This window comes from Drosophila santomea, chromosome 2L (genome assembly GCF_016746245.2).
Source record: "Drosophila santomea strain STO CAGO 1482 chromosome 2L, Prin_Dsan_1.1, whole genome shotgun sequence".
NCBI lineage: Eukaryota > Metazoa > Arthropoda > Insecta > Diptera > Drosophilidae > Drosophila > Drosophila santomea.
In genome coordinates, this window is record NC_053016.2 from 15,203,287 (window position 1) to 15,223,608 (window position 20,322).

The following is a 20,322-nucleotide window of genomic DNA, read 5'->3' on the forward strand; positions in this document are numbered from 1 at the left end:
CACAAATTGTAAAGTTTTTAATACGTTCTGGGGCGCATCTCCCTGGTGAGCCAGTTGCTCCTGTCATGGTTGTCAATCTGTGCGGCGCAGGCAGTCAATGGAAGAAAAAAAATGTTGCTCCACCGTCGACTCCACCGTCGCTGCCACTCCGATTCGTTGATATTTGCATCGCTCCACATCGGCCCATGTGTGTGTTTGGGTGTTTTTGGGTGTTTTTGGGTGTGCGTTGAAACTTTTTTTGTCGGCAAAATATTTGAAAATTATTTTAATTAAGGCATTTTAATTAACAAATACACGAGCTCACTCTCGCACTCACACTCCCTCATTGCGTTGAAATATTTGTTTTCCCTTTTTTGTTTTCGCATAAATTGTTAGGTAGGACGACTTGGCAACATCTCACCACGCCGCCTGTTGACACAGAATTTAAATTTATTTTTCTTGCTTGCGTGATTATTTTCACAGTCTATTGAAATTAATTGGGTACATGTGCATTCGGAGAGTCCTTAGCTTTTTAATAATATTAATACATTTTTTTTTAGTCTTTAAAACAGCGTTAAAGCAACTTTCTTTCAGGTTCAAAATCACTAACAAATTAATATAATCCCAATAAATTTAAAATATAAAACATACGCATAATACAAAATGTATATAAGTTAGAGTAACAGCAAGTTAATGAAACTTTTAATTAGTTGATTTTATTAATATTTTCATTAAAAAATAAAAAATTACTGATAGTTATTAAAATAATGAAATGCAAATATAAATATCAATAAAAACTCCTGTTGTTTTTGCTTAAATCGATACAAACACCTGATTCAGGCCAGAGCACTGCGGTTTGGGATAATTTTTTAAAGAATTTCTATTTTCCATTTGGTTTCATAAAACAATGTTGCTCGTCTGCCATTAGTTCAACTCTGGTAGGTCGACGAAACCGAGGCCTGTAATTTATCGACATGGAAACCTACGTAACTGGTTTTATCCTATATATATATAAATATATACGCTTATACTTTTAGGCCAAACACAAGCGCTTAGCCATAAATTGTTGCGTTGAGCGACGCACGGAAAAGCGGAGAGCGGCATAAAAAAAAGTAGGAGCCGCTCCGGGAAAGCCGAAAAACTCAAAAACAAAGAGCATATGGAAGGAGGCCGTTGCGCTAAATTTCATTTCATGCAGCGCTGCGTTTCCAACGACATCGAGTCGACTCCGTTGGGGTCAAGTTGAAAGTGTAGGCTGAGATTTATGGCTTCTCCAGTGGCCAGGAGGAGGCAAGAGAAGGCAGGAGGAGTGGCAGCGCCACCCACTGGGAAGCCTTTGCTGCGATTGGGTTGACAAATGTGCAAAATTTGTGCGGTCGAGTCGCGGGTTAATTGAGTTCAAATATGCAATTACATATGCATTTGTTTACGGCGATTATTGCGGCCTGTCAGATGCTGCAATAAATCAACTAATAAAACCGTGATGTTTTAATTAAAATGTCCGCGTGACAAAAAAGTGGCCATGCTAAAAAGCGCTTGCACACAAAGTAGCGTACCATTAATTCAGTTGACAAAAAGTGCGGTTGGATTTAAATTAAAAATCGCTAAAAAGCGAAAACCATCATTACAATTCAAATTATAATAAATTCTAAATGCCTAAATTATGAATGTGACCTTGGCCCGGGGGAAGGCGAAATATGTTTCAATTCGCCACCTTGCGCAGTAGGACGTGCGAAGTCATTTGAATGCTAAAAACAAAAACCAATATTAACTTTAAAACTTCCGTCTCGTTCGCCGTGCTAATTGCGTTGACAATGTCCGGAACAAAGAGGTCAGAGGGCAAAAAATACAGTGGGAACTGCAAACGGAAACCGAACGAACAAAGAAGGCGGCCGGGGCGTGGCTCGCCTTCTGCTAATGAACATCGATTTGGCCTCAGCTGCTCGAAAAACGCTTTTGCCGTAATCGAAATCGGAATTTAAATTGACTCATTAAAACGGAGCAAAAAGCGGGTCGCACGACAATTAAACAAACGCCCCCCTCTCAGCCCCACCAATCTCCCGATTCCCGGCAACCTAGCGCCAGGAAAATCCCCCCGCCACAGCTTCGATCCTGTTCCCAGCACCCCGTATCCCCCGACATGGGGTCATTAGTTAATTTGCCAAAGCGGCTTCCCTGCGGTAATACTCTGCTGGCGGCTTTGGCCCTGCAAGTGTTATAACGTTATAACGCCGTAGCATGGGAAAGTTCGATAATGAACAAAGAAAGCATCCGGCGGGAACATTGGGGATTACTGCTCTTTCCGCTCGTCAATATGGCTTTAATGCTGCCGGTGAGTTTTATTTGTTCATAATGGCCAAAACAAGCTGTTACGTATAAGCCAATAGTATGTGTAATTTAAAACACATTTATTAAAATCAAGACGTCTGTGTTACATAGTTACATAGCTTATGTTAGTGTTTGTCTATATCTCACGTTCAAACAATCAGTTTGATTTATAACCTGGCTTAATATTGCACACGAAAAGAGTTTCAGTATTATGTAGTTAAGGCTTCCATTTCTGGTTTATATTATATTACTAACATGGTTGTTATGGCCTGAAGTCCAGTCTACCCCATTTACCCTATCAGTTTATTGAAAACTTTTAAAGTCAATCAGCTCGGAGTTTTCTCAACGGGTTCAAGCTTTGCGGATCACTGACGTCAGGCTGTCACTTTTGCCATTTATAACGATGCCTATTAAATTTGGCCACTGTCAAGGACGAGCTTTGTCCCCGTCCAGTAATTTATGATTACCACCCACCCAGGACCACCTCCCCATTATGTTTTTTTCCTTGTTTGTGTTGCCTTGGTGCGGTGCGTGCCGAGCCGCAATCTGCCGGGGCTATTAGATTTTATTGAGCCGCTGATTTACACAACGCGCTTCAATTCAATTCGCCGGTCGCCCTCAGCGGTTGGGGCACTGAAGCTCTTGGGCGCGGTGCTAATCGCTAATGGAGGGAGGGGAAGCGGGAAAACTGTAAACGGGAATCTAATTTTCACACATAGTTGAGGCGGAAAAATCAATATGGCTAACACGAGCAGACTGGTCGAGAACAACAATAGCGTAAGTCACATGCATAATTGAGTCGAAGTTATTTGCTCAGATTTCTCTCTTAAAGGCTTGCTCCAATTGAGGGAGCTCCATTTATTTATTTGCATTTTCTGACCACAGGGTTTCCTTTGCTTGGCTTTATTCTTTCCATAGCCCTGTTATTATTGTTGTGTCTGTGTAATTTCTGACACGTGTGAAGAGATTTCTATTAGGCGACGACATGAAAGCAAATACCAATCAAATGCGACCGAAACAGAACAGAACAGAACAGCAAACTACGTGTTTGGTTATTCAAATCAAAGGTCACTGCTTGACAGGAGGTTTTCATAATATTTGACGCTAAACGTAAATTAATTGTGAATTGGCTAATATCGTTAAGGACATGGCTTAATTTCTTATTTAATTTCTATATCACTTACTGGCATTATTAATAAACGTTACAAATACATTCATTATCACAATTAACGCTCCACCCCATATATTTCTTAATTAATAATTAACTGACTACCCTAATATCAATGTCACTGCTCTGCATACCAGTGGAGTTCAGGGAAACCAATATTAAATTTCTATCTACCAGCCTGCCGCTTTTGTTTTCCCATTTAGGCCGTCGATTCCACTTGGCTCCAACGATCCATTCGGTTGACCATTTTAGTGAGTAGGCGTGTTTGGTCCGTACAACCAGGCACGTATAAATTTGATTTACTAATGAGGCAAGTCCGGTGATGGGGAAAACAAGGGACGAGCAGCATATGAAATTTTAAGTAGTTTTTTCGCTTGGCACTTGCGGTTTGTCTTGCGGGTGTTGGGAATTGTGGTTGCCATGCGAACCGCAGGAATGGGTTGAAGCTCCGTGTGGCGTTTGAGTGGCGATTTAAATTGGCCAAGTGGGGCTGAAAAAGATTTCGGACATGTGTCCAGGTCCAGAGTGTATCCACAAAAAAGTGAAATTAAAATGAAAACTAAAAACCAACCATGTGGGTTTCAACTTCCAAATTAGATTTCAAACAAATAAGTTCCCACCGCACAGGGTTTGCAAATAATTAATTAACTCTTTTGGTTTTTTTGTAGTTGATCTATATTTACTTTTCGCCCTTTGTTTACATTCCAAATAGTCAATTTTGTCTTGTCACACTATCTTTCGACTTAGCTTAACATATTTATTGATATTTACGCCTTATTCTGTTAGCCTAGCACAGTTTAAACTCTTTCAATTTCTTTGATCTAATTTATCTTACATCTAGCACTTTCCCTTCTAAACACTTAACTTCAGTTTTTCTTGTAGCTCTAAGCAGGACCGTTTGCCGATTTAGGCGGCGACTCAAACATAAACTTTGATAAATGTACAATCATTCATATTTATATACAACAACAAATGATATTTAGGTGTGCTTTTTTTCTTTTTATACAATTGCCTATAGTCTATGCCACGTATATATATTTTATATACAAGTATTCCTATGCTGTTTACTTTTCATTTCCAAAATATTTTAGCTACTAAATATTTTGCTACTAAATTGTTTGAGTCTTTTTGGAGTTTCCTTAAAATAGAGTGTGTGTTTAACTGTGTTGTTAGATGATGTAAATTCAGTTAACCATATTCAATGCTCGTTCGAAACTACATCGACTCCTTTCACTTCAGTTAGCATGTTTCGTGTTAATGTTTTTGAAAATATAAACACAAAAACCTCAATATAATCTTTGATATTTCATTTCATGTGTTTTATTTTGATATAACAACGGATATGCTATGGAACCAGTAGATATGATGTTTCCTGTCGGTTAATGACATCTACTCCCAGAATTTACTTTGCACTTAAATTTAGGATTATATACGCACAGCACCTTAACGAAGAGAAAACCGGCATGTTTCAGTTTTCATATTCCTAGACATGTCTTAAATTAAATGAAATGATGTAGGGTAAATAATACAAGCCACATAAATTAAGGTAGTTACATATTTTACACACTTTTCAATAAATAATCATGAATAATTCCTCCTTCTTTGAGATTGAAATTAATCTACAAATTTCCACATTTCTGTCTGAAATAGATCGATATTCTTGCAAATTAAATACACATATCCGTTTCCGTCTTGTCGAATCCTCGAACTTAAACGCAACTCTCGGGCACTCGCTGCGTCATGAGGCAGTCCTTAATCGCATTTATATTGATGTTATCGTCCAGATCCTGCGAGGAGTTGCACGAGGTAGTCGCTGTCGTGGTGGGTCCCACGACGCCCATCACGCTTCCAGCACTTCCCATCAAAAGACTTGAGCCGGAGTGGTGCGTCTGCTGGTGGTGCGGGTGGTGGTGGAGCTGCTGCTGCTGGTGCTGCTGCTGGTGGTGATGCCTGTTCAGGGTGGCGGTGTGGGTCGCTCCGCTTGGCACCCCACCCCCCGGTGGGTGGTGCAGCCGCCCGCTGGCGTAGGCGTTCAGTATGTAGCCACCGCCGCTGCCGAGTCCCGGCGGCAATGTGCCCACTCCGCTGCTGTGCACCGGCTGCAGGTGGGCCGCCAATGTGGCCGTCGAGGATAGCGACGTGGGCGACCCGATGACCGTGCCACCCACTCCCACTCCCACTCCCATGCCCATGCCCATTCCCATTCCCATGCCCAGCGGCTTGGCAAGGCCGCCCAGGATGCTGCTGCTGGGCGAGATTACGGTGCTGCTGCATCCACCGCCCACTGCAGCCACCGCCGCCAACAGCTGCGCCCGTTGCGCGTTGATTTGATTGTAGGTGACAGTTGCATTCACCGCATCGCCGGACAGCATCGTCGTCGTCACCTGCAAGGCAGAGAGGATGGAGACATAGATACACTCAGAAGCACAGATATAACTGAATTTTAAGAAATATTTATAATTATGTACTGCAAATATATGAAAGAGGAAAATAAAAAATTGTATACTGCATAAACAGTTTTAATCTTCAAGAAACAACTGAACTGCAGCTTATTACCTAAGATACCTGCTAATATATAACATATAAGTATTTCTTTTGGTGTAGCCATACTGGAACTGAAAGTAATTCGCCTGGAAGCAATTGTGCTCCGCCACTTTAGAATTTTCCACGCGAGTGCAATTAAATTCTTATGTCTGCCGATTCCCTGAACAATTCTCAACTTTTAAGGAAACTGAAAACCAGATGCGTGAAGCATGAAAAACCTATAACTAAGTAATCACGTGCCTAAATAGTTTTTCGTTCAAAAACCCAATATGGGATAAAACTGATTTTGGCTTTACCACAAAGGCCATTATTTAATAAAATAGTATGGATTTCATGTGAAATCCCCTGAATGCTTAAAAACTTATTCTGCAGATACAATTGTGAATTTAAAAATAACGATGCTTTGATCTGCCTCTCACTGCCACCTCCGCAATCCAATTAGCTTAAATGATTATTCCGAAAAGCTCGATTTTCGACTAGAACATCTAAAATGCCGACGACCAATACTTTGTTATTTTGCATTTTATTTTGCCGTCTGGCAAAGCGAAATGAAATTCTAATTGAAATCTCAATGCAATTTCCAGGTGGACGGGTGAGTGGGGCAGCATTTCGAGTACAGGCATGTTCGGCTGTTATGGCTCGCAATATTTAAAATTATTTAATTAACGAATTGAGTTATGCTGCGATTGCCCACTGGCCGCCATGGCCGCCCAACCAACCGCATTTTAAGCCTGCCTGGAATGGTAATTTAAATGTAATTGAAATCTGCGCAGCAAATCCCATTTACAGAATGAAACAAAAATTCCCTTTCAGCCCGACTACGCTACGTATCCGATTTGGGCTCGCAATCGGATACTTTGTTATCTGGTTCCGAATGCAATGCGGCACGGAGTGGGTGGAAAAGAACCGCAGAGTTGGCTGATTTGCCGGCTACTTCTGTTTTGGCATTTTTCTGCATTGCAAATTGGTTCGCACCCAGCCCCCGCTGGGGCATCGGTTTTTCGGGCTAATGTTTTTGGCCAGATTAGTGATATATATACATATATTCGCGGACTGGCAGTCAATTGGTCATGGCCGATGCATATGGCCGTTTCCCGGCTCTAATCTCGTTCGCACAGCTTATGGTAATGGCTTTCTGGGATCTCGACCGTTGTCAGCGCATAAAGGAGATATATGCATATACACATATACACATTTATACATTTATATTTGAATATTCATATGTGCGATGTTCAGAGGAGCGGGGGTGGGTTATAAATAAATTCTAATTGCGAACTTAATGAAATGAAAACAAATGTGTTTTGGCCGACACTCTAATCTCGAATGAATGGTGGGTAAAAAAATGTGGGAAAAAGTAAAATAAAGTAATAAAATTTATTATACAAAAACCAATTGGCATGGTCGGCTTTTAATTTTTGGACGAATAATTTACTAAAAGATTCAAGAGCTATTCGAAATCTATTTACTGAATTAAATGAACTCTTTGCATTTCAACTGCAATGCATTTAACTCGATTGAAATCCCGTTTATATTTCCTGAGCGGGATTGCTTTCTTAAACAGAAACTCCAGGTGCATCGCACACTTCAGCACACCTGTTGCCACTCTAAGAGCCCCGCCATCCATCAGTTGAAAAAACAAGCTAAAAAATTGCAATAGCTCAGGCATTTGGCCATCCGACGCAAAGTTTCGTGCTCAATACAAATGCAGAGCAAAAATTGATTGATTACCGCCCTCGGAACATGATATATTGTGTTTTAAAAATCTCACAATTACCTCACAGCCCTGACTGGTAGGTTGTAGCCTGTAACGTAGCTGCACGTTATCCCCCGATTTAGCCAATGGATTTTTATTTATAACCTGAGTGGCAGTGCAAAGAGTGGGATCTTCGAAGGAGCCGTGACAGTTTAAAAGCTTTTTTTAATACAGTCGGGGGTGTTTTGGGAGCCCTAGATGAAGGGCCAACTCACTGCCGTTTGCTGGTTGCTCGGGATTCTGTTTAGCAATTTGACAATTTGAGTAGTTGATTGCTTTCAGTGCACCGCCCAGATTGCCAGGACAAAGGACATCGGGGCATCGGGACCCCGAAGTCTGGGCAATAGAAGCCCAGTTAATACGAACCGCAACTGACAACTGACAGACGTTAAACGCTCCAACTGGGCTGGCCCGGATTGGATTCAAGAGCCATCTGGACTACCTTTCTGCTCCGAAAGGCACTCACAGCCAGACTGTTTGCAACAAAACTTGCCAAATCAAATTGCATTACGGAGAATAAAGCAAAGCACAAACGGCAAAAGAGTTTGTCTAACTTTCATTTGCAGTTGCCTGTCCCACAAGATTGAATGCGCCAAAGGTGTCACGTTTTCATTATTTCACAATTCATCACTAGTGATGAGATGCTGGTGCTACTACTATCCATTGCAAGATTTGGTAAGATTTCTTAATGGCTTTAACTACCCCTAGTTATATATTAGCGTGATAAAAAAATATAAATATAAAAATAGATTATGCCCTCCTTGTTGCCAAAAAGGAAAAAACCCGGATTTAAATTTGGGAAAATACCTTTCCAATTGGATCTGATTAAAACTATTAATTTATAAAATGTATAATATACTAATTAAGTTAGTTTGCTATAAGATTGTGTAAGGTTTTCAATTACAGTTTTACCATATACATAAATGGTTTTGACCTGGTTTATTGCCCCCGAAAAAGCAATTACCCAGTGGAACAATCGCCTGCTTGAGTACTTACATTGCCATTCGGTGACCACTTGGACGCCCCGCCTCCTGCCGCCGCAGTGCCAGATGCAAACTGATGGCCATCCGTGGCGGATGCCGACGATGTGGCTCCTCCTGGTCCTGCCATCGCTGACGCGACCACGTTGGCGTTGGCCACCACCGCCGTGGAGGTGCTGCTCCCGGTGGCGGTGCCGGCGGTGGTGCTGCCCACGTTGGAGGCATTGCTGCCACTGCTGCCGGCGCTGCTGCCGCCGACTGCTTGATTGAAATTTATTGATGAGCAGCCACGTTGCGGGGTCGTCGTGTCCATGTGTTAGATAGGCGGGTACCGTCGTTAAAAATATTTACGATTAAAAGAAAATGGCATTGGTTGATTGGATTGGATTGGATCGGTTGATTTCAGTTCAGTTCGATGTAGGTTGGATCGGTCGTATTGTTGTTGTGTTGATGAGATTGATTACGATTGCGGGTCGCCAAAGAACAACGGAGAACGGAGCCGGATGTGCAGATAGCGTATTGCCATTGCGATTGCGGGTCACATGAAAGTAAATGTCGGAAAAGTGGCCATAAAATTTGATTAAAGTTTAATGCTCGAAGTGCACACTATAAAAAAGCTGCTTTATTCTCTGTTACTTCAGCGGACACTTGACTCGCGCGGGGTGACATTAAAAAGCAAACCGGAATTGAGCTATACGCGCAAGTGACTCCTACTTGCCCTACACTGCACAAAATGACGAAAACAGCAATTTTGGAAAATTATTTGTTAAATTGTTAACATACAAAATAGCTATAACATATAGTAGTTATAACTTATTAACCCAAAGAATTACTATCTGCCTTCATAAATAGTATTGTATTATTGCCACCAGCTCCGCACAAGTTGAGTGCCCCCAAGATGTCAGGAACTGTTTATTATCTTACCGTATTGCGATGGTATTACGTCCGGATCACGTTCGTCCTCAACCAAATCCTCCGATGATTTCGTTTTTATGTCCGTGTGCTGCCACCGCGGCTTCTCCAAGTTTCCGCCCTACGAGAAAATAATACGTACATTAATTGCTCGAAAGCCGTCGTGGAATGTGGATGCAACTGATGGATGGGGAATGGTTGGTGAATGGTGAATGGTAAATGGTGAGTGGTGAATGGTAGGTGCAAAGTGGTAAATCCTTCCCATAACTCCGAAACGTACCTTGAAGACATCGCTGGGCTGGGCGGTTACTCCGGCGGCGGTGGCCTTGCTGCCATGATGACGATTCCGGCGCAAATTGTGCACAAATGTCACCACGAATATTCGTATCGCGATGGCCAGACCAATAATTATGATGGTCAGGACACTGCCGACAATCACCGGGGACAATGTCAGAGTTACATCGTCGTCTGTTTGTTGGAAATCGCGTAATTACAGGTTGACAATCGTCGTTCATAAATCATCATCGGTTTTAGATAGATTCCCATCACAGCAGTCCCACGTATATCAAATTGATTGGCGATGGATGTGGTAGTTAAGGCGTTGGATTCCACCGACGAGCAGAACGTTAAATTTGTCGACATGTGACGGTTTTATTTTTAGACAAGCAAAAGAACAGAGTGTACATATATTCCGTGAGTATATGTGAGTGATAAAAAGAAGGGGGACGTTAACTTTTAATTAATTGGTTAGGCAGTGGGCAAATCCCTATTTTCAAAAAAAAAGTATGCACGACTTCTTCTGTTCTGTATTCTGTTCTGCAGGATCAGCCCTTGTTAAAAAGTAATTTTACACATGTCTCACGCCATCGCACGAGGGCAGCAGGGAATGTGTCCTTCAGGCAGGCATGTTGATTGGAGTAAGTACTGCAGATGACTGGCGGAGGAGCCCACCTGTCAGGTGTCACAGGCAGAGGAACTGGGGGGTTGGGTGTGGAGTCGGAAACGAGGCCTATTGCCTGTATGCGATTAATGCAGGCAGGGAAATCAGGAAATCAGAATATCTCTGGCTATGCCAAAGAAGCCGATATAATGCTCTGCAACCAGTGTCCGTCAGATGCGAGTTGCTCACTTGTCAAAAGCATAAACCCGCCCACGTTCAACCTCCAATGCCATCCAATGCCACAGTTTGCCATCCTGGCCAGCCTTTCCAGCATTCTTGCATCATCCATCAATCTGGGCCAAATGTGCTGTTCGTTTTTCGGCGGCGCCATCTGGCTGCTGGTAGTGCCACTCACCTGTCTTGTAAGCTGTTGAGCCAATTATGAAATCGGGCAGCAGATAAGCGGCACTGCGGCCCTTCTGGTTGTACGAGTAGATGCGCAGCCGCAGCGAATTATTCTCCTGGACCATCATCGAGGTCAGCGTGTCCAGGTTCTCCAGCGAAAATAGTGCCTCCTCGGCGTTGCTCAAATTGAATCTGCGAAGATGGTTCGGGCGGACAAAGGGTTAAAGGGTTGGTTATTGGCCGGAGGGGCTCGATATGATTGCGAATTAAATCAAACGAAATGGCCAGGAAATCAACGGCATTAAGCCCTTAATCAAATGCTACAGTGTGTGTGTGTGTGTGTCTGAGTAAAATCCAATGCCGCAAATACTTTTTGGCAGCCCCTTTCTTTTGGCATTTTTACGGGTTTTTCGCTGGCATGTTTTCCAAACCCCAAGCACTTTTGCACACTCCCCCCTCCAAAACCCCAGCCCTCATAAGATATGCGCTCTTTCCAATCATGACCTCAATTTGAATTTGATGCCTCTGCCAACGAATGCGGCTTTGACTTGTCTACCCTTCGATCCCCGGCAATCCTTTCCTCGAAAGAGTTCTGAAATATTAGGGTTCGATGTCTATATATATTTCTGCTAAACATTTTAACATTGATGACGATGTTTGCTGCGTTTGTTGTTTTTTTTTTTTCACTGCCCAATGTGGGCTTCAATTTCCTTTCATTTCGTTTTTTTGACGATGTCTTTGTTTTTAATAAGAATGTTTATTTGCTTTGGCTGAAACCCAAAGTAAAAATTTGGCATAAATTGATGGGAAAGAAAAAAGAAATGGAGACATCCCTCGCATAATGTTATGTGTGCATATGAATTTCATTTCCCCATTTTCCGTAAACATGTATACCCATTTAATAACCACTATGAATGCTATAGCTCGAGGACCCATTTCAGGACAAACAGCCTGTCAGGAGCGAACTGTTTCACGCCTAATTACACACCTACATGGAGTGCCATAAGTATGCACATATCCAAGAGGTGAAAGCACTTGAAATACATTTGCCGGAACTCGAGTCCGCCCACCTCTCACCCAAACTATTATTGAATAAAATCATGCTGGTATCTGTCTTTGTGGGGTGTCAAGACCAGATATCTTTCCACTTGGGGATGCGGTTGGGGGGCGCAAAGGCGTTCAGCTCAACAGGGTCATGCATGCATTATTATCAGCCCCCGAGCTCAACTGGGGACTTAAGCCTATTATTCCCGAGTAGTTGTCCAGAGTTACTCGTTTGTCAAGAGAAACAATTGACAATATTTTTAAAACAAACTAAATAGTTTACTAGTTTGAATCAAAACCCAATATATTGCGAAATAGCCACATTTGTGTTTCAACAAAGTCAAGCTTCAAAAAACAAAAATCAAAAAACCCTCACAATACAAAAAATTATATCTAATACAAGGACATACAAAACAAATACATGTCATAATTCTCAAATACGTTATCAAGATTAGGGATCAGAATTATAATTGATATCCCCAACAGGTAATTTCGCATATTTTATTTGATTCAAGCTAGTGTTATTTCTACAGCAGCCCGGAGGTCGACTCCCACGCACAAACATGAATGCGAAATGTGCCACACCGAAACGATATGGAGCCATTTGTTTGACATATGTTCCATATCTGGGCTCCGGGTCAAGTTGGACCGGACATAAGCGGCTTAAAATCAAGCCCCCAGGGCGGAAGTGAAGGGGGGGCGGGTGGCAGTGGCACATGGAGTGTGGGTGGTGGTGGAGCGTCCTGAGCTGCTGAACCCCTGGCAGCTGTAGTTATAGTTGATTAATATGCTCACCTGGTGATGCCGGTGCGTGTTGAAAACATTTCGAGCACAAATATTTGCGGCAGGCCGCCGTCATAGCCCGGTATGCACTGTATGTCAACACTCAGTTCAGTTCTGTTGAAGACGGTACAATTGCTGACGGCATTCGGCAGGGCTGCAATCGGAATCGGAGTCGCAATCGGAATGGGAATGGGATTTGCAGTCCGCACACATTCGCATCCAAAAATCAGATTTATGTTGGTCCCCGGTTACGCAGGAAATTAACAAGCAGCAACAGCATCGAGAAAAGTCAATGCGTGGAACATGAGCATTGGTTTTGGTTTTGTTGTGATTTTTTTTTTTTTTTTTGGGAATTGAATGCCAATCTCCAGGCTCCCAAAATGCACAATGGTCCACAACTCTGGTTTTGTTGGTTTTCGGTATGACTGTGCCCCAGTCCGTCCGGTTTTCCGGACGGTATGGAATGCCCTCCAGTTCGGAGTACTCTGTGTTTGGCTCTGTTTGGCTGTGTTTGCATGCGGCATTAACATGTTAAGGTCAAATTGCACGTAATGAAGCAACGGCAAACATCCCCATTGGGATAGGAAAAGCCGGCAGTTGCCACTCGGAGTGCATATGGGGATTTTAGCTGACATAAGGCGGCTTTGCACGCTGTTGATTCTTTTGGCAAAGGCACGAAATTTTATACCTTTTCGCGATTATCCAAAAACAAAGCCGAAGCTTAAGCTTTCCAAGGAATTCTTTTGTTTCAGTTTGAGAGTTTTATGATAGAATCTTTCATATATGCTTATAAAGGAGCTTTCTCAATTACAAATGTAAATAATATATATAAGCATTTTGATTTGCAGCATGATATAAGCTTGAATTGGGTACGTTAATATATTTACAAAGTCTAAACTTTGTATATGTCATAACTGTGGAACTGTGTGCAACCAGAGCTTGTGAACCACTGCCAAAAAGGACATTTTTTTCCAATCTCAATGCGAAAACTTACCGGCTAGCACCACTTGGAAGAGGCAGGGATGCTGCTGGGTGCCCACCTCGTTGGAGGCCCAGCACGACAGTGTGCCATAATCCTGCGAATACATATTTATTTATTATTTAAAATGCGGCTCTTGCTTAATTGCCCGGAGCTGACTTCGGTCTCCGCTGTGGACATAGCCAAACATATACATATACATATACCTATACATATTCAGATACATATACATATAAGGTGGGAGAGGGGGAAGGGGGCGAATTGGCGTGTTTACCTGATCTGTGACTGGTGTGTACTTTAAAATGCTGCGGCTGCCGTTCACGCTGAATCGTTCACTGCCCACGTCCAGAGTTTCGCCCGAGTTGTTGAATTTCCAGCGAAAAGTCCTGCAAAATGTTTGTGCACATGTGTGAGTAAGTTGCGTTGACATTTTGACAGTTGTGTGTGAGTGTGTGCGTTTGTGTGTGCAGGAGGCAGGAGGCAGGACGAGCGACAGCGACGGAAAAGGCCAGGTAAAATGGGAACCTGGAGCCGGCGAGTGAAACATGTTTGCGAAGTTTTTCATTTTTAAAATAGCTTGTTAAAATATTAAAGGTTAAGCGGACACACACAGAGTGAAGGCCCAGTCCCCGGACCGAAACTCACACATTTGGAAGCCTTTTAAAAGGTTAATTATCTCTGGCATATTCGGTCGGACGCTTTCGCATCTTGGCGGTGCCAAAATAAACGTAAATCAATAAAACAGAAATCCATTTAAAAACCTACAAGAGGAAAAAGTTGAATGGAATCAATAAAAGGCGGAAAATATGCAGGCCGATTGAAGCCACCTCGCACATAAATACTCGATGTCAACAACAGTGCCAGTATTATTGATTTATTTCTGGTAATTAATCATCCGAAATGTTCGATATAACTTTTCTTTGCGCAACAACTTTTAACTCAATACTTCAATACGTCTGAAATATTAAGGTATTTTTTATTATTATTTTGTTAAAAACTGATACATCTCAATGGCTTTAATTTATATTATTTCACTGACTGCTTAGCTTTCTTTTTGCCTAGCTGTTGAGGCAGATTATTTAAATTCTTTAAGGTCTGCAACAGTTTCGATTAGATTTTAATACATTAATATGGTGTGGTAATACATTTTTTACCCCGCCGCTTGTCAGGCGCTTAAATGCTGATAAATTAACTTGTCGCCCCCGAGTCCTACATCCTCGCCCCCCCGGCTCCACGAAGCTCCCAGCAGCTTTTTAATGTTCACGCTATGCTCCAGCCAGTTTCCCTTCGATATTTTCCCGCTTTTCCAGCCAGCAGCAGCCACAACAATTACACGGCGCCGCAGCTGCCTTGGCCTCGCATATTTTCCGCCGGCTAATGATTAATTATTTTAGCATAAAGCGTCAGCACAAGACGCAGCACAACAGCGGAGCGGCGAAAAATACAGCAAAAAATTTGAAATTAAATACGAGACAAGACAGGGACAGAAACAAGGACTAAGGGACAGAGGTACGGCCTCAGAAGCAATATACAGACATCTCGGACAGAGCAAGAGTGGCAGCTGGCCGGGCCTCGGTGGTGTGGCCTCATTAAAAAAACATTAAAGAGGGCCACATTCTCGCTGTCCGACTAAATCCAAGATTCGGCGAGTGCGATGGGGATGGGGATGGGAATGGCAGAGCCAGTTGCACATTTAAAATGAATTAAAATAAACAATTTAAGGTCCAGAGAAACGAATAACAAAAAAGGACGACAAACAAAAAGCGTATAAAAGGGAAAATCGCATAGAAAAAAATACCAACAAAATACAGCATTATACAACAAATGAAAACAAGAAAAACCAAATTGTTAAATTTTCTCACATTTCCTACGAAATAAACAGCATTTTCCGCTACGCACACACGCGCCCGCACACACAATCACAATCATTTGTCAATTTTACAAACTTCCTTTCGACAGGAAACCGGAAGCAATCGCCTACAAACTCAGCAAAAAACCTTTATGAGCGCTCGGAGGGAGGATTTTGGGGTAGGGAACAGGATAAGCAGGAAGCTTTTCTGATATTCTTGGTGTTTTCTTTTTTTTTGTTTTGTTTTGTTTTGAACTTACCGCGGCGGCGGATCGGCTTGAATTTCGCACACAACCTCGACGGTCTCGTCCTTGGAGGCGCCAATTAATATTACGCGGTCCGCGTGTTTGCACATGGGCGTGTCTGTAACGAGAAGATTACGACAAGTCAGCGGAGAAAAGTAAAGCCAAACGACAACAAAGGGATATTCTTAAGAATCAGCGTCGATAAAGTAATTAAATTATACAATATTCAAGTTAATTAGACATGAAATGACATGTTGGGCAACATTTAAAGTATAGAAGTATGGATTTTAACATTTAGTTAAAAGTTATCTCACAAACACAGCGAAATACCCAGCTACATACCCTACTTACTCTGAGCACATAAATGTCACCCAAATAGGCTCGTAAAATATTCTATCAATATAAATTCAAATAACAGCAATCCGTTCGTGCTCAATCCCCCGAAGCCTTGTCTTTGTGAAATCACCGTCTTTTATTTTCGGTCGTGCATTTCCGGTCTCTGGCACCTGTTGAGTGACAAGTCAGATACCGTATCAGCGGCATCAGTGGCAGGACATTAAAATGTCCCGAAAATCGTTGGGAAATGAGCCGAAGTATTTGGTTTGTGTGGGCGTGGCAGGTGAAAAACGCACAAAAGTGATTTAGACAGCAGGGACGCCTTCGCATCAGTCTGTCAGTCAGTCAGTTTATTGGGTGGAAAAAGGGGAAAAAGGGGAAAGGTGGGAAAACGCCGCTGGAAAAGCCTTCGAGTGGAGGGACCCTTTTCTCGTTTACGGGAAATTAATTAATGTGGCAACATGATTTAGTACTTCCCAGGTAAATAGGCGTTCCATAAATGTTAAAGGATTATTAGCTGACGGCACACGTGGCGTATGCGTAATTTGCTGTCGTCAACGTGCCAACTTTCTCGTTCGCTCTCTTTCGCTCCCATTTTGGCACATCCGCTCGCACATTTTTGAAGGCAACTTGAATTTCTGATGAATTGTTTATCTTCAAAAATGTACACAAAAACCAAGGGGCGTAATTAATTAGCCGGAAAATTACTTCCAATTCGAGTAACATTAGCTTATGTTGTTGTTGCCAACTTTCGTATTATACACTTAAAGGGTGGGCAAAGTGTGTGAAGTGATTACTCAGTCGCTTCGCTAATTAAGCCGCACTTGAATGGCTGAAGGGCAGGTTCCACCTACATAGAACTGACCGAAGCTATGAGCCGAATTTGTGGTAAATTTCTGGGCTTCCAACATTAAGGCGGAAAGATATAAAGCCAAAATAAAGCCTTATTAGGAGTTCTATTTTGTCTACGGCTCAATGATATCCCTTTGAATCAATTATTATGTAACTCGTGTTATGTTTAATTATAACCTTCTGCCTGTAATGCCTCGACTAAGGCTCATCATCCAAGTTACGCATTCAACTGACTTGAAACTGCACTCATGAGGCTCAATCAGCACGGAATTAAATCCCAAATTTACGATGCACTGTTCAAAAAAAAAACGAAGTGTGCCAGACTCTGCACTTCCAAGTGTTCTTTTCTTCTTTCTTTTTTTGTGTTTTATACCTTAAAGTTTTCAATATTCTTGAAGCGAATGCCGTGAATGCCTTTTGCGAACACCTAATCAGCTATAATTTAATGATTTGAAATTGCATTTCGCAGTGCACGTAGTGTACAAGAATCCTTGACGAAGACACTGGCAGAGGCAAAATCCAGCTAGTGCGATGGCGGCGCACTCCATTTAATTTATGGCTCGCAGCAATGCGCCTGTCAAAATATGAGTGCCTGTGTGTGCAGTACTTGAGCTTGAGCGGCAATTTGTATGGCTCAGAGCTGAGGAAAAAGCGCTGGTACACAGCCATGTACATGTGTTTCGCTCAGCTGCAGAATCCGGCTAGACTAAGCCAGTAGCAATAGCAGTTCCACTGCCAGTGCCAGTGCCATTGCCAGGGCACCCGACTCATTACAATCATCCTCATCATCATCATCCCCATCCGCATCCCCATCCTCCTCATCAGGACAGGCGTCGCTGTCAAATTGCTTAAATTTGGGGATGGATTTTTAGAGTGGGACTGGGGGAATATGCGGCTCCATAAGTTGCGAGGCAGCAGCAACTTTTCGCGGGCTGTTAAATTGAAGCATAATTCCGACTGCAGTTGCAGCTGCGATGAAATATGGCCAAAGCCAACGCATGTGGTGGCAAGCATATGAAATTCGCAACAGCGCTCCAGACAAACGAAGCCAAGCAAAAATGTTGTATTTATGCAAAAAGCGGAATGAAAAATATTTTTTTTCCCAGCCTTGACGTGCAACTGCGCCAAGACTCTCCGCCTGAGTTGTAAAATGAAAACGGACGGAGAACAGTACAACACAGAATAAAAAACCAAAAAAAAAAAAGAGGGAAAAAATAAATAAGAGCAGCTCCGGAGAAGAAGAAGGCAAATTGCAATACATCAAATGAGTCGTGGCTATGGGGCAAAAAGAGGGCTTAGTCGGGGTATGACAACTGCGACGGCTGCAGCCCTGACTTTATGATAAGAAACCAGAAGACCAGAAAACAGACGAGCTCCGGGTGGCAGGAAGAGATGGGGCACGAAAATGCACAGCGTTTCCAGATAGATGATGCGTTCAAACAAAGTGCCGCTTGGCAAATTTATTCTTAAAATCGCTGATGCATCACTGTTTCTGTTTAAAGGGTTGCCCGAAACGTAGGAACTCTGCGAAGGACGTGAGGACTACTCACATTTCACTCGCAGGGGCAACTGATTGCTGACCGTCTCGCCCTCGTCGTTTATGGCACTGCACGCATAGTTCCCGGCGTAGTGCTTCGTGATCTTCTGGAGCACCAGACTCTGATTGGAACGGATGACGCGGGCGGATGTGTTGTGCTCCAGATGAATACCCTGCAATTAAATGGAAATATACAAATTATATTATACAGTTTACTGGTTAAATCAATAACATGGCATCTCACAAGTCCCTACGATACTCATAAACGGCCTCTAAAATGTTTTCCCATTGTTTATATGCTGATAACTCCTTTTAGAATGGCTCAGTAATTAATTACCACTTTAAAGTACAAGAGTCTGCTGCTAGAATTCCCAAATCTGTAAGTCTATTAGCAAAACTGAACTAATGCAGCAATGGATTATTCAGCCATAGTGCTGCCCAACAATAATCCGTTCTAAAGCAACTCGGGTTCAAATTTCAATTTGCCAAAATCCGCTAAGCGCATCCGAAAGGCAAAAATTCCCCACATACTGCTGCAAAACACACTTCCTCCTCCTCCTCCTCCTCCTCCTCCCAGTGGAGAGGAAGTGGGTTGTTGGCCGTAGTTTGCGGACTGCGAGATGGGAACTTGGCCTGAGTGATTGCCAAGCGACTGCGGATTGCAGTTGAGCGACGGCAAAATCAATGCCGCAAATCCCAAAACTATTTTACCCAAAATGGCATCACCACCTACACCCCACACCCCTAACCTCACACCCCTAGACCCACATCCCAAACCCCACACACGGCCAAAGAAACCACTAGATTGGAAATGAGCAAATGCAGATCCATGCATCAGGACATCGTCGGCGGTCGCCACTGATGCCACCGATGCCACTGACGGAGGAGCAGCCACCTCAACGCATACGCAACCTGCCATGTTATTGGCACTTAACCAGAACAGAATGCAAGGAGCCAGCCAAGCAGCCGCCTTTCAGGATTGCCACCCGGTGGCTGTGGATTGAGCCGGATCCACATGGATGGGTACCCGGGTCGGTATGACTGCCCGGCTCACTCCTGGCCAACTCGAACCCACTGCGACCTACATTATGCAACCACAACAGTTTCCGCCATTGAGGATTCGATTGTACGTGACACTCGAAGTAAACATCGTCGCCTTCCTTGATATCATCCGGTGTCAAAGTTGAGCCCAGGCGTAACGTCACCAAGGGAGGATCTGCAAAGAAGAGCAAAGGAGGAAGACAATTAGCCACTGGAAATCAAATAATCATCCAACCATCTAAGGTTGCACTTCGAACGTGTAAATACACTACCTATACAGTTGTGGTATTGACAAAAAATACTTTAAATTTCAATTATATACTATTAAATATGAAGCATATGATTTACACATATATTTATTTCCTGCACAGAACCTGACATTAAATGTATTGCCTTAGAAAGGCTGAAGAGCAATTTCAAAATAAAATGTAAACTCCATGTCTTAAAACCAAAATCTTTTCCATTACTCATGCCCCGCAATTGTTGTGCCATACATTTTCCGGCTTTGCCACTGTCTTGTCATCGCCCAGAATCCCGCACACTGTCATGATCAAGCTTATTTAATAGTTTTTGCAAATATGAGCGATTTAGAGCAATAACTGGAACAAAGTGAAGCATCAGCCAAGAGTTATGAGGACAAGGCAACGACATCCCGCCCATCGACCGCTGTTTGCCAACATGTGTTGCCGCTTAAGTCGTTTGAATTT

General features: G+C 42.8%; 1 protein-coding gene across 3 annotated transcripts in view; it reads right to left on the reverse strand.

Annotated features, from left to right (window-relative positions):
• Positions 1–4,153: 4,153 nt before the first annotated feature.
• LOC120449148 (neural cell adhesion molecule 1) overlaps positions 4,154–20,322 on the reverse strand; it is a 68,101-nt gene continuing 51,932 nt past the window's right edge. For all 3 annotated transcript variants that reach the window (XM_039631486.1, XM_039631503.1, XM_039631495.1), the window contains 11 exons: positions 19,660–19,790; positions 18,588–18,747; positions 15,865–15,967; positions 14,030–14,141; positions 13,771–13,852; positions 12,789–12,930; positions 10,960–11,141; positions 9,945–10,132; positions 9,677–9,785; positions 8,769–9,010; positions 4,154–5,859 (listed from right to left, as the gene is read on the reverse strand). In XM_039631486.1, the coding sequence (XP_039487420.1) occupies positions 5,185–5,859; positions 8,769–9,010; positions 9,677–9,785; positions 9,945–10,132; positions 10,960–11,141; positions 12,789–12,930; positions 13,771–13,852; positions 14,030–14,141; positions 15,865–15,967; positions 18,588–18,747; positions 19,660–19,790 (2,126 nt within the window). In that variant the 3' untranslated portion in view covers positions 4,154–5,184. The remainder of the gene's footprint in view (positions 5,860–8,768; positions 9,011–9,676; positions 9,786–9,944; positions 10,133–10,959; positions 11,142–12,788; positions 12,931–13,770; positions 13,853–14,029; positions 14,142–15,864; positions 15,968–18,587; positions 18,748–19,659; positions 19,791–20,322) is intronic.